The 15,310-nt window shown below is 46.5% G+C and overlaps 1 protein-coding gene across 1 annotated transcript in view; it reads right to left on the reverse strand.

Annotated features, from left to right (window-relative positions):
- Window positions 1-4,605: 4,605 nt before the first annotated feature.
- LOC126108690 (poly [ADP-ribose] polymerase tankyrase-1-like) overlaps window positions 4,606-15,310 on the reverse strand; it is a 41,669-nt gene continuing 30,964 nt past the window's right edge. Inside the window, exon 4 of the mRNA XM_049914007.1 lies at window positions 4,606-5,178. Within this exon, the coding sequence (XP_049769964.1) occupies window positions 4,680-5,178 (499 nt within the window). The 3' untranslated portion in view covers window positions 4,606-4,679. The remainder of the gene's footprint in view (window positions 5,179-15,310) is intronic.

The raw sequence follows: 15,310 nt of genomic DNA on the forward strand, positions 1-15,310 counted from the left end.
TAACATATCCCAAAGTCTGCAATATCCATTTTGAGGCTGTTGATACAAAAGTGAGAAAGTACAGATGTTCCAGTTAAATCAGGAATAACTTAAGTGCATTACTTGAAAGTAACACAGGAAAAGCTTACTTATGTAGTGGTAGTAGTGTCGGCAAAAAGTTCTTGTGTGTGAAGTTGCCATGTAGAACACCAGGTGTGAAACTTTTATCCCGAATCTTGAACTGTGTCGGAACAAACGTGAGGGATTCATATGACTCAATAATACTGTTTTTATTTCACTACACTTATACAGGTGTCTGAGTTCTGCTGTGTTAACATTGCAAAGTCCTGTAGGCATCTGGAGTATTAACCAAAACTGTCATATTGGAAGCAGAATCAAACATTTGTTACATTACTTGATATTTTCAGGAGAAAAAGGCAATGTTACTTCTGATTAATATAATATATTCAGAGTCACAGCTGTGTTTGACCAACCATAACTGATGCTGAATGTGCATGTCGTCATATAATATCAAGGGCTTATTTCAATAGTGATACAAGTCCATTACCTCCACTTTTCTGTCTATAATGCTTCTGAAATTAATGATCCAAACAAACATAAATAAAGGTTCATTTCTAGCAAGAAGCCATATGCTTGAATATTTCTGGTATCTCAACTGCAGATTTTTCAGCACTCATTCAACTTTACGACTCTGTATCTCAAGATGAACAGAAGTGGACTTGCACCACTATTGAAATAAGTCCTTCATATGCAGTATTATGCACACAGTCACACACAGCACGTCGATCTCGTGAGGCACAAGGCTCTCGTAACGAAGTACGTACGTCGGTCAACAGATGGCACTAGGAAAAGAATGTTAACTGCGCTTTTTAGTTGCTACTTGCGACTCTTAGTTGCGTCCTGTCACGGAAATCGCAGCTAGACTCGATAGTGTGCCGCAGAGATGAGCGTAGTACGAACTTTGGCCAACAGATGGCACCGTTAACTGCGCTTTTTAGTTGCTACTTGCGACTTCTAGCCGCGATTTGTCACTGAAATCGCAGAAAGCAGTACGGAATTCGGCCAACAGATGGCTCACGGCGTTGAATGTGAAATGCTACTTGCGACTGCTAACTGCGACTGAAAGTTAGATTTTGTGAAGTTGTTATTGTGATATCTGTGACTTCTCAATCACTGTGATTTCTAACAGATACGCGATTTCCTGCCCACCACTAGCCGGAGCAGTCCGAGCAGTGGGGGGCGGGGGAAGGTACTGCTCGCAGGCGAGTCAACTGCGCATGCGCAACAGCCCGCTGGCGACTGCCCAGATGAACCTGAAGTAAGCAGCTGTGACGTCACGCTCACACAAAGGAGTTTATTGTTACGAAGTATTACGTCGTCTTTGCCCTAAGGCCTTTGACATATTTTTAGCTGTGTTTTCTTGTTGTAAATGGCGCATTTCCTCTGCAACTAAAGATTTAATTTTTTTCCCTCCCGTTTATGTTTCATTGCTGCAGTAATATTCTCCAGTAGCGGGATACAGTAGCATTCTTTGCCAGAGAATCATTTCCCACCAACCAAAATTACAAAAATTTATCTGAAAACTAAAACAATGAAAAAATTTCCGGGTTTTTCCAAGATATCCGGTTGTCCTGTGTCGTATACACCCTGTAATTTTTGAACACCCGTTCTTTGTACAAATATTTAATCCTTACTTTTCTTCCAACGTTTTTTTTTTACGCGCAAGACCCCCATTTGGTACCAAATCTCCGTACATGTTTCTGAATGTAGCCACGACTCCGAAGAAAGCAATTAACACTTCCCACCCGAGACTGCTGCAGTTGACTATTTCCTGTACGGTGTTAGTGAGCCGACGCACCGCAATCCCTCCTGCTTGTCCTCCGTACGTCTCTGGCTGATATGGCCACTTGGGCAGTTCTTGCAGCAGAACGGACAGCTGTTTAGATGCAAGCAGGCGATCTGTGTGTGTAATTTGGCGGTGAGAGCAGTTAACCCATTTGAAGTAAATTCCAAGACGCCATCACAGTACATTTATTAAAGAGTGCAGTAAAACAGTTAGCATTTAAATAGGTGAAATGGTTCATCACACGAAGTTACTAAAGATCAAGACGTGTGTATGTGTGTCTGTGTCGCAGGAGTTTATAGTCTGACATGTGCCGAGATGAAATGTTTTTCAGAGCCAAAAGGCGACACTGCAGTTGTGAAAATAACTTTTACAGTAAACGGCGAATATATACATATATTGTTGAAAACGGGTTCCCTTTTATGCTGAGACACTAATTTTTGTTGTTACCCAAACATGTTTCGGCACCTCTGTGCCATCCAGAGTGAGATCTGGTTATTGTAAGCTGTAGAAAGTTAACGTATTTTATGTTTAAATTGATCTAACAAAGTGAGGCTTAAAGAAAGTTTTTGTTAGTTTTTCTCCTTACCGAAATTTTCACATTACACAGTTCTGCACGACTATCTGTGTGGTGTCCTGCAATGATTGCTTGTCATCTGCAAACCAAACGCTGTAAATGTGAAATTTATCAGCAAGCTAACACATCTGTTGATTATTAAACGACATGATTTTGGCGTGTCAAAATATTTTGCTTACGTATTTGTTATTAGTCAGGTTTTGTTATGACATTCATCTTTTGCGTTCTGAGGGCACTGCACACACACACACACACACACACACACACACACACACACACACATTGTTGTGTTTGCTTTGTTGGCGTTCATTTCTTGCCGAGAGTATTCGGCGACGAATTTGAATATTGTTCTCTCTCTGTCTGTCGCTCCCTGTGCGCGAGTGTGTCTGAGTGTTCCCTTTCTCTCCACCAGTTTGTTTAATTTCTCGACCATATGGGACTTGCCACTATTTTCCTCTCCTATATGTTTTATTGTGTGTAGCTGCTTCGTGTGATGGTGTTTGCTTACGGATGTTCCGTTCAATCTGTGCAGTCCGAATCTGAAGCTCGTGGGGCACCGGGTGATTCGGCAGTTTGTGAACGGCGATGCTTCGTGGCTGTCGGTTTCCCGAATATTTTTAAGCCATGGTGTGCTGTTCCTTTTTTATACTGCGATATTCTGAAAATTTAGCGTTTTTACTGTTTCCGATCATAACCTGGTGTGAATGTGTGGGTGTGGCGGTTCCACACGTGACCGCCTGCTGCGCCACAGGTGGGCCCTGGCGGCCGACGCTGGCTGAGGGGAAGCTGCAGGTCCGCCTCGCAGCCGAGTGCTGGAGGCTGGCGGGCGCGAGTCTCTCTGGCGGCCCCACGGCTGGCTCGCGAGCCTCACCCCAGCCACTCACCGTCACGCCGCGCGGCGAATCCGCTGCCGGCGCATGCGCGGGGAACGCCTTCTCGCTCGCCGCCGCCGCTGCTGTATTCTGCACTGTTGCCGTAGCTGCAGCGTCATATTGAAACGTAAAACCTGGAAAAATAAGTTGCTGTCGATAGGGAAAGGAACCTCACACGCTCAATCCGGCCAGTTCACTTTCGACGTCAACATTTTATCAGTCTTTCACATTGCTCGACACTTTATAAGAACCTCTTCTGTGCACACTGGACATGTATCTCTTCCCTCTGTGTAACCACCAGGTATTCGCTTCAGTCTAGCACTCTTGTCAGAGGAACCGTCTTTTGAAACTTAGTTGTCGTAGTGCGTTTCGTTTTTGACATCCCCACTGTTCGTTCCGTCACTTTTATCAAACGTTTTACACTCAGGTGACGAAAGTTACGAAATACCGACACGCACATATACAGATGGCGACAGTATGCGAAAGTTTGTAATTTACATCGACTCACTTTTACATTTGAATTAACGTAACAGCAAGTCGCTCATTACAATATCACCAGCAGTGGGAAGCACTTGCTCGATTTGTGGGCCAAAGTAGAGAATTTTATTTATTTTACTTTTGGTGATAGTGTCACCTCTACGAATCTGCTTGATGTGTGACTCGTTCCGTGTGCAGTGTTGCCAAGTATGTGGTGTAACTCTTGCTGCCAATGTGAGACTGCAATTAAAGGCGGCAACTATTTGCGTACTGGAGATACATAAGAATACTCGGTGTGAGAAAGCAACTGAAGACACATTCTGATTGAACGACTTGTGTGCCAGTAATCTGAGTATGGTGCAGTTTATGCTCGTGTAACATAGCAGCACAGATGCTAGCAGCATATAGTTTCCTGTAATGGGGTAATGTAGTCAACTGGTTCGAACAAGGAACGTTAATGCAGTTGTGTGATGTGGTAGACAACCAACAATATTGCGCCATTCGTGTCTTCAAAGAGATTGAGTGCTGACGTTTTGAAATGCAGGCGGTCGTGATAGATGTCGGCTGTGTTCTTGTAAGTTTCTTGCATGTGTTGCACCCCATGAGGGAGACAATCTTGGGAGAGACAAGTGGTGCCTAGTAATAGTGGAGTGTTTTTCAGTTGTTACTCATCTTTTGCAAAAAACTGATCGTGAAGTATTTTACAGACTGAATCGTCAAAAGAAAGGTTTCCTCGCATTAGTTTACAGGTATCTATCGTCGTTGCAGTTGTCATGGTGTTACCGGAGTTGTCATACACACCACAAAATGGTATGTACAAATAAATGAACAAAGGATTGATTTTTTGTATTCTTTATTTGAAAGACCAACGCATATGATGTAACTGATTGTGCTTCCTGAGTGCCGTATGTCAGCGTTGTGTCAGCATATCCACCAGCTGCTGCTTTCCGCTCTGCCTGGCGAGGTCCAGGGGGGTCCTACAACGCTCATCCCGGGCCCCCCTGTCCGCCCCCGCCTCCAGGAGCTCAGCCGCCGCCCCTGCCTCGCCCTCCTCTGCCGCCCTGTGCAGGGGCGTCCGCCCCCACCGATCCCTGGCGTTGGGGTCAGCAGAGGCGCCGACCAGCAGCCGCACCACACCAGCGCGGCCATTGTCTGCAGCCCAGTGCAGGGGCGTCTGCTGCCCCAGGCTGTCCCTGGCGTCGACCTCCGCGCCGGCGCCGACGAGGCAGCTGGCCGCCGCCACGTGACCCCTGCGTGCTGCCTCGTGCAGGGCGGTCCAGCTGCTCCCCAACAGCTCCTTCCTCGCCCCCACGTCCGCCCCCGCCGCCAGCAACTCGCGCAGCTGCTCCGCCGCGCCCTGCCCGGCCGCCTCTATCAGCCTCCTCCCTCTCTCCTCTTGAGAGAGGCTCCTGCACAAAACATTGACACTCTCTCACTCTACTACACAGACAGAAACACACACATACACACACACCGAATGAAAGAAACCGTCACAGACGCCACACTGCGAGCAGCCCTCAATACACTTCTGCCCAGTCACGAGTTACAAATCTAGAAATCTTCCCTCTAGGATACAGATCAACCGGCGTATCACAGACACATACATACCAGTATCCCATTATCGAAATCTGCAGCCGCTTCCCGTTAAAAATTGGTGCACTGCATCTCATTGCCAGGTGTTTCAACTTTTTCTCCTAATTCACTCCGAGGAGTCACCTCCTGTGACCTCAGCATCCTGTTGGTAACCGATCTTTGAGCTTCAGAGAAACACACCTCTAATGCTACGTTGTCTTTGCAGCAACCCCTTTCGACACTCGGGAAGAAAACATAGGTAACTAATGGCATCTCTAAGTACAGAAATACAACTTCCTCGTCTGTTAACAAAACGTAGGTCGCAACACGGACAATATTAGTGAAAGCGAGAGCGGTGAATAATGGATCCATTGCTGGGTTTATGTATTACTCTATATCAATGTTGTCTTCATCAAAATATTTTCCACTACATGTCAATACATTTATTCCAGTGTTTGTTCCGCTGTGTCAAACAATTCTGCAAGTTTTGTTGTGATACCCTGTAGTTCTCTCAGCGGTGCATTTCAAATCTCATCTGTGTATGAAAAAGACAGCCCTTTACGGTTCGTCGTAATTTTTAGGAACAAAATTTCACATCGGGTGATGGTGCAGCCAAGGGCGTCACCACAGTATGGTTTGTAGCGAAACATGAAAGAACACGCAACGAATTCTAAGCAGATGCGTTATCGCAGTGCAGAAATTATCAACTGTTGCGCCACACATCTGCAGGTTTTTTTTCGGATTGCGTCATGCCGCTGGCGTTGAGCTTGTAGGTTTCACTCCTTGCTGACCGTTTCACCTTGTGACAGGAATTTGTGGTGCACCAAACTGTTGAAATCGAAGAAATATTTACACCAGTCGTAAACACTTCCCGTAATGATAGTAGATTCGACAAAAGCAAAATCTAATGTGTCTAAAAGGTTGATGAATTTGACTCCGTTCCCATAGCCAAATGTAATACAAACGCGATAATCCGCTTTTACATTAAACAAATAATCGCCAATTCTACTAACGCACCAATAACCTTTCCAAGATGTGATCACAGACTACATATCCCATTTATCTGGTAGAGACATACTTTTCAGACATGTTTAGGAACACAACGACAAAAAAGTCTTGCGAATGTCAGTTATAAGATGGCTCTGAGCACTATGGGACTTAACTTCTGTGGTCATTAGCCCCTAGAACTTAGAACTACTTAAACCTAACTAACCTAAGGACGTCACACACATCCATGCCCGAGGGAGGATTCGAACCTGCGACCGTAGCAGTCCCGCGGTTCCGGACTGCGCGCCTAGAATGTCAGTTATAAAAAACGCAAAATTGCGAATTCCCCGTTACTTTTGAGCACTACTCGTGTCGCAATAATTGTCGCGTTTAACCGGACCGCATCAAAGGAAAGGGTTAGATTCTCCAGTACAGCTGCACTATGTGTTGTTTAAAAAAAAAGAAAACCGTATCGGACGGAATGTATGCGCCAATTGTGGATGAAGTTGTACACGAACACGCAATCACACGAACAGGCACCCGCTTTTATATTTCTAACAGATACGGGAACGCTGACATTTGATTCCTGTTCCCGTGTTGGTGCAATTTACTCCGTAATGTCGTGTTTTTTCTGGTCAGGGCAGTCGCTGAGCTGGGAGTGAGCGCCACCAAGCTGTGTGGCCAGACTGGGTCGCCGGGACAGCACTGTGGAGCGGAGAGGGCGCACGACTTGACGGACACACTGTACCGCGTCCAGGGCAGAGGGCGGCCAGGGCAGGCTGCGCCGTCTGCAGGCGGCCCCCGCAAGCGACGCCCCCTACCGCCTGCCAGCGACTGTCCAACACATTTCAGTGTGTGCTCAAAGTATTTGAATAAAGTGTATTCCGTCTACGTACAATTGCGAGTAGTTTCTAATTTCGACCTGAGACCAGGTGTTTCACCGTCAGGAAGCAACAACGTGCCTTCGAGCAGAGACCAGGTCGAATGTTAGGCTGAGCCGGCGGAAGTCGTGCGACAGCCATGTCTGCACATCGGCTGCGGAACGTTAGTCGGCCGTACACCAGGATATTTTTAAAAATATGTAGTATACAATACATCGATATTAATTAAAATGTCGATACCGACTCTCGATTTCTTGAAAAAAGTGTGTGTCGGCGGACAAAATATAGCGACACTCCTTCGTATAAAAATATCGGCTGCACATTGTAAATATACTGCTGGTTTTAGAGTTGTAGGAGTATCGACTTATTATTACATCTTCTGTACATCAACAAGCTAACAGGGTGTGAAACTTCCTGGAAGATTAAAACCGTGTGCCCGACCGAGACTCAAACTCGGGACCTTTGCACCTGGTAGAGCACTTGCCCGCGAAAGGCAAAGGTCCCAAGTTCGAGTCTCGGTCGGGCACACGGTTTTAATCTGCCAGGAAGTTTCATATAAACGCACACTCTGCTGCAGAGTGAAAATGTCATTCTGGTAACAGGGTCTGTACGTCGACAAGGAAAAAAACTTGCTGAAATTTTCCCGGATTCCCCACTTAAAAATACACTTTTTTCTGCATCAAAATACACGATTTTCCGCATCAAAATACACTTTTTCCGTGTTAAGCGACACTATACTCTTCCTCGCCACTGTAAAACTCATCAATTCTCTGATTGTTATACCAACGTAGAATTTCCCGGCACTTTAGAAAACTAAATTCAGCGGCGAAAAAAACGTTTTGCAAGACCTTTGATGTCGTGCATATGTTCCTATTATGGAGGTATAAATTCGGATACCACCAAACACCGCACGTCACTTTCCGATGCATTGAAATCGAGATTGCGGTGAGCTTTTGTAAGCCAGCCATAGCTCATGTCACGTCATCTCGCCAGCTGATGACAGCACACGACACGCGATGTAGTCAGCCAACAGCAACATCACTCGTAAGTACCGCCAAGACAGAAATAAGGAAAGTTGATGGTTTAAATTAATATACACATCGTTCACACACAATATTGGTCTCAAAGATTAATAAGCTCCAAGAGAAGCCAAGACTCCACATATAATGTTGATGATCTGTGCCCTTGTTCCACTTCAAGACACGTCATAGTAACGTGCCACTAAAATTTTTAATAACGGCCCAAATGTCTCATCTTCTTGGCGCGAAATTCTTCCAAACGTTCCTCCATCAAAGAGTTCATTTTTAAATGAGAGTCAAACGCTTTGTGATTTAATAAATCCATCGTACATCGTAGCACACAGTACACAATGGGTAAAAGGTAATTTGCTTTGAATGTAACGCTTTTCAAACCAACATTGGCAGTATTTTCCCGCGACCTGTTAGAAATACGAGGTTCGTTTCAGCAGTTGACAGAGAGCGCCAGGTGGAAGGAGTCACCGCGCTTGCGCAGCTACGATGGCGCAGGAGGCCCTCATGTTCGTACGTGTGAAGCTCTGAAAGATCTTACATCATGTCACGAAAGCAACAAGACATCAGAGGATTACTTTAAGAGCCTCCGGAATTCGTGCACCACACTAAAATGCACAATTCGGCTCAAAGTGCACATTCGTATGTCCAGATTCGGATGTAAATTTTCTTGGCGCACCAGTACTGTATTACCTGATGCTTGGTTCTTCATTATGCCATAATGCCGTAAGTGCAGTTGGTGTGCAGCGAACAGGTGAAACTAGGCAATACTGTGAAATTCAACACTTTGTTTGAAATAAACTGACTGCCTCAGTGGGAAAGATTAATAAAAGCCACTTATCTTTAGCGAGAAATAAATTCATTCTTCTGTATGGCGATTAATGGTTGACTGTCAGAAAGGTGGAAATAAAATATGAAACTAATAACATACTTTAGCCCTCCGTAATTGTGCGAACGTATTTTAAATCATTTGACAGCTCCCGATCACAAAAATCCGTTTTGCTTTAATTTAACGTGAGAGCAATAAACGAAGAGGAAACAGTGAAACCGCTGGACGTATCCACAGGCCACGTGGAGGCGACCCACCCGCCCACCACAGCTGGGGCTGCCCTGTGCACCAGCCCCGGATCCACCGCATTTCCCAAGGGCGGCGACGTCAGATGGCGGCTCCCAGCCACACTTCTGTAACCACAACAGGGAGCAGGGACTACTCACACGCCGCTCAACTGCGCATGCGCGAGAAGCAGCCCGCAACTGTTCAGACGAATCCAATTCAAACTGTTGTCACGTCACGCTCATCGGAGGCAATTTGTTGTTATCGATCACTGCATAGTCTTCCTACAGCCTTCGACATACTTTGCTCTTGGCAGACGCTTGTATGAGCACTGTGTTTTGTTGTTGTATGTGGCGCATTCCTTCGCAACTAAAGTTTTATTTTCGTTTCTTTTCTGTCGTTCATGTTTTGTTGCTGCAGCATTATTCTGCAGTAGCAGGGTACAGTATTATCCTTTGTTACAATATTGCCTCTCACCAATGGTGGTAAGCGACAAACTCTGCATAAACAGTCACAAAAATTTAACTCAAAACTAAAACGGTGAAAATTTGTCGCAATTCTAAACAATTCCCGGGTTTTTCCCGGATCTCCCGGCTGTCCCGGGTCGTATACACCCTGAGCTAGCAGCCTGCCTATCCCCTTTACAGCGAGAGTTTAAAGTAAAGCGTTGGACGTTCAGGCATACCGATAAACACTCTGCTAAAAACGGTGCCTGCACGCAGGTGGCACAATGAAAGGCGCCTGATGGGTCCACCGTGGTGTTTCGTCACACAGCGGGTTTGTCCGGAACTCTTCATGCCCGCTTTCCTGCTTTTCCATTTCTGCAAAGGCCATGCACCTACCAGCTGCAGCGTCGAAATTCTGCGGCCAAGTTAAAGCCTGCTTTTTCCGGTGGCAGCGCTGCCCGCCGACTACGTCAGCATTTCCCCTCACACCTCTGCGCCCACGGCTTGTCATTTAGATTTTTGTTCTTCATTTTCAGCAACTGTTTTTAAAGAATTTTGATGTGCAAACATAGCACACTAGTTGCGTTGAAAATTATTTTATAAGGAAATTGGTGGTTTGTTTCTTCACATCGTAAATCTTGTCATTCCATTCAAACCCCTCCCCCCCTCCCTCGCCACGGTGCAATCGGTGTTTTTCTTCTCTGCCACAGATACTAGATTCACACACTCAAAGGGCAAGATTGGACGTGATGAAAGTTGATGGTAACAATCATGTCCCACTACAATTTGAAAAAAAAAAAAAAAAAATGACAGCTTCAAATATTTATCGAAAATTGTGAAGAAATATAATATATATAAATAATATAAAATAAAAGTATCTCAGTCGATATTGCCGTTTTGATATCGACGTATCGATATACCGGCAGAAAATGATGGCCGATATACATCAATATTTTTTGGAGAAGATATTGATGTATCTACACTTCATCACCATCCTTAAGCTGGAGGCATGGGACATAACATTTTGGAAATTGTTACGGATTCCAATATTACGACATCCACAGCGATGTGAGTACGACAACAATAGCAAATTTCAGGTATTGTCTGTCAGGAAAGAGAACGCAGTGGCCGACTGCCTTCACTTTACGACCGAGTACAGCGGCGTTTGCGAAGAGTCGTCAGTGCTGACAGACAAGCAACACTGCGTGAAATAACAGCAGAAATCTACGTGGGACATTACGGCGAACGTATGGGTTGGGGCTGTGTCGCGAAATTTGGCGCTAATGCGTTACGGCAGCAATTTCTGACGCAAGTGCCTTTGCGAACAGTGCGGCATCGCCTGCATCGCCTCACTGGGGTCCGTGGCTGGAGACTAGGCGCCTGGAGAACTGTGGGCCGGTCAGGCGGGTCCAGAGTTGAGGTGGTGAGGGCTGGCGGTGGGGTTCGGCTGCGAGGCGGACCCGACGAAGTCCCGGAGGCACTGTGCAGGCCGGTGGTGGCCCGGCAGTGGCGAGGGCTGCGTCTGTACGGAATGGACTGGGCCCTGTGGTCGAGCTGAACCCAACACTGGCTGGGAATCAGTTGAGGTCGGCCACTCTGGGGGCACCTGCAGCGACCCGAGGACCTCGAGTTCCCGAACGACGACAGAATGTTTGTGGATGGCAGTGCGCCCTGTCACCGGGCGACGAGTATTTGCGACTGGTTTGAGTAACGATCTGCACAACTCGAGCGAATGATTTAGCCGCCCAACTCGCCCGATATGAACCTCACCGACTATTTATGGACATATGTGAGAGATCTGTTAGTGCACAAAATCCTACACCGGCTACACTTTCGCAGTTATGGAGCGCAGCAGGGGCAGCATGGGTTAGTATCTGTGCGGGCGACCTCTGGCGACTTGATGGGCCCGCGCCGTGTCCAGCTGCTATGCTGCGTCGAGCAAAGGGATGCCCGCCACGATACCAGGAGGTATCCCACGACGTTTGTCACGCCAGTGTGTTGTCACTGACGATATTGCCGCGCCTGTGCTTTTAAGACTAGCGACGCAACGTTCCTTCTGACACGCGTGCACATCCGAGGAAGAAGGCCCTGTAGTGGCCGCAGCCGCTGTGCAGAGCTTGAAATGTACTCACAGACGTGAATGCGGACAGCCGTCAGCTGTGTGAGGGACGGAAGGCAATGAAGATTTGTGCCGGACAAGGACTCGGCCCCGGATTCCTCTCTTTGCGCGAGCCTTAACCACTTCGACTATCCGTGCACGACTCACGGCCAGGCCCGAACTCCCAAATGTCATTGTTACTCCATCACAGTCTGTACTCGTGTACACACATGTGGTGTGCATACTGTAAGACCTTCGGTACACACACCGTCAGATTATTTGACTTGTCGCTCTAACGAAGTAGGCGAGTGTCAGCAATATGTCTCGTGCTCTTATCGTGGCGTGTTTATCTTCTGCCGTAAGGTCGGACGATAGAAATGCCAGTTGCACGCTTAGAGTAGCAGATTGACGGTGACCAACTTTAAACAGAATTTGATTAATTTTCACGCACATTTATTAAAATAATAAAATTCATAGGCAGTACGTAACTTGATTCTGATTGCTGTTTACAACTGACAATCTGAAGTTCCTTTGGTCTTCGTACGTTAATCTTATTCTCACATATCTCTGATACCTGACAAAGTGTCTTTTCAATTATCTTCATGGCTATGTACAGGAATATGATAAATCTTATCAGGCGCAGACTGAAACTTGACCACAGACTGATGCAGACTGACTAATTGGAGGTCTGTACACTCGTTATAATACATTGCGCGTTCAGGTATTGCTGCGCGAGTGTGATCCGCAAGGAGAAAAGGTTCTACGTTAGCAGCAATCTCATTGGCTCCGTTACACATTAATACCCGGATTGACGGAAGCAGAATTTAGTCCGTCTCTAAGACAGCGCCATCTGGTAGTGCGGAGACGGACTGCGCTGTTGTGCTTAGCGGGGCGCGCTCTAGTGGGAAAGTTGTGTACGCGCTGACTACGTGGAACAATGAACACAACAACACATCAATCACCGTGCAGGGGAGGATACTCTGATTGCCAGATGCTGGAGGATGAAGACTATAGAATTCCTCGCCTGTGTTGTCGATTGTATCTTCTTAACAGCTGTTGTCACTGTGCCTCTTCCTTCGGACATGTGTTTGTGTGCAAAGGACCTCTACATCATTTTTCTTGAGAGGTAGGGATACTGCAGCCACAAGAACGACAGAAATCGGCTCTCGGCATATATGCTGTCCAGGGAGCAGTCCGATCCGTGAAGGTGTCGGCGTCGGTTGCACCATCACTTTCTCTCACTGGGGCAGGGAGCTAACTCCAGAGACTTACTGGAACGTCAAACAACAGCGGCCAGCAGCAGTGTACCACATTGCTTCAGAACTGTGGTGTCAGTTAATGGGAATACAGTGTTTGCAGTTGCTCACTGTATTTGCTGTCTTATTTCACTGATGAATATTCCTGACTCAAAACCTGAACACTTTGTCATTGAAACTTGCCTGCAGCACCAGTGAGGGGCAAGCAGGACACGGCCTGACGTCGCCACACTGACAGCTGCACCCACCAGCCTACAAAATGCAAGTGGCCGCTCACGCCACGTTAAACCCTGGCCACGCCCTGCCACTGGGACGATCCAGTTTCCGATGGAGCCCCTAATTACTCTCATTAGTTTTAGCCTCACCGTTCACAGTAGTGTAAAATCCAGTAGCAGCTGTGAGTAGCTTTCACTATTGGTTTACGATATTTGGTTCCCCACAATACGGCCTGTTAATGGCAACAGTGGTCGACACTGGAAGTAGCCAATGGTGAGCACAGCATGTGGCTGTGGACCATAGTTTAACTGATCAGTTGACAAGCAGCTCACAACAGTGCTACACTGCTAGTGCTGTTGATACATGGCAGAGTAATGACAACGATAAACAAAGCGGACATTGCATTAACAGTTATCAAAGTTGACATTTCGTCAGAAAGTAAACCGAAGAATTCCGTGGAGTGAGAAAGGAATGGCAGATGAAATATTGGTGTTTCTAGAGGGTGAGTCAGCAGAATGTACAGTCTCATGTGTTTGACAGTGCAGACAATGTACATGAGGAACGCAATGATGGCGATATGTGCTTAATGAGTGGATGTGATACTGAAACAGTTGTCGAGCGACGTAGTTCATTGTTCTTGTCAGACAGGGATCCACAAATCCCGCCTCCACTGAAACGAAGTGAAGGATTATCTCTGGCTAAGAAGCACAGCAATATGACCGTGTAGTCCGTCCTCGAGGGAGGACGAGACACACTCGTTACAAAAAGTGGTGTTTGTGCATTTCGAGGATGCCCGACACAGTTTACAGGGTTGCACGATAGTGACCTACTACGTCATGCACATCAAACTGCGTGTCACATAGGTTACAGTCATTTGTGGGGAAGCAGTGGATGGGCATAGCTCCGGAAAGTGCTACAGAAATAACAAAGAACAGGTAACGAAATTTCAAATAAGGCGTGAAGACGACAATGCACAGCCAACTGCAGGAGCCACTTGAACATTTGTAGCTGAGATAAACTTGTCGCATCATTCAGTACGGAACTTTTTTTTAACTTTGGCCATTCGGGACCTCAAGAGAAAATGCACGTAACAGGGGCTAGAGGTACCGCGAAAGTTCTGTCAAGATGAACTAATATCAATGCCTTAATGCAGCCATATACAACTGTGCCGACTGTTAATCTGGATGGTAGAGTGGCTGCAAAGTTATTGTGCTGGCACAAGTTGGGGGTGCTGCTCCCCCTATGATTCTTTGTCGTGTGCGTGATCTTACAAGGGCAGTATGGAGTAGTTACGCCAAACCGAGCAAGAACAGGGAAATGGGCGTAAGAGGACGTACGGTACGAGCACCACTTTTGATCGATAGCTGGTTAAAATAACTTTCTTCCACTACATTCCTGGTCTGCGTATAAAACCATACTGTCTCAGAGCGAACTGTACCTACTGAAAGGTGTCTGATGTTGATTTTTATCACTGGAAAATATTTGTTTCTTCCGTGCCTATAAAACGTACTATCGCACTAACTGCATGTACGCCTTGCAGGAGAGCCAGTTTCACGACGAACACCACGACACACAGTTTCGCATTCGTTTGCCGTCCGCCATCACATTCGAGCAGTTGCCCACACACCATTGCACGTGTATGCGTCATCTAAAAGAGTGGATGGTTAGCCGAACGTTCTGAACGGTTTGTAGCTCCCAAGGTCTTTGCTTCGATCTCGAGGGTGCGCACCTTTGCGACCACTGTGACTCACGGTTTTGCATTTGGTGCTCGCGGTTCAAGTTGATGATCTGTCCTGAACATTTCTGAAATGTGGACGACGTCTATTTTGTTAAGTGCGTTACGTGTGTCCCACAGGAGGTGGGTCTCGACACCTTGCGGACACTCATTTTCTGTCGCCCTCCTCATCGAGATGGTGAGTCATTAGCAGCTGATATTTTCCCCGTTAGAAACGTTAACACTTTCAAATGAGCAAAAGACTGAATTTGTTATCTCGCACTCAAAG

This window comes from Schistocerca cancellata, chromosome 11 (genome assembly GCF_023864275.1).
Source record: "Schistocerca cancellata isolate TAMUIC-IGC-003103 chromosome 11, iqSchCanc2.1, whole genome shotgun sequence".
Taxonomy (NCBI): domain Eukaryota; kingdom Metazoa; phylum Arthropoda; class Insecta; order Orthoptera; family Acrididae; genus Schistocerca; species Schistocerca cancellata.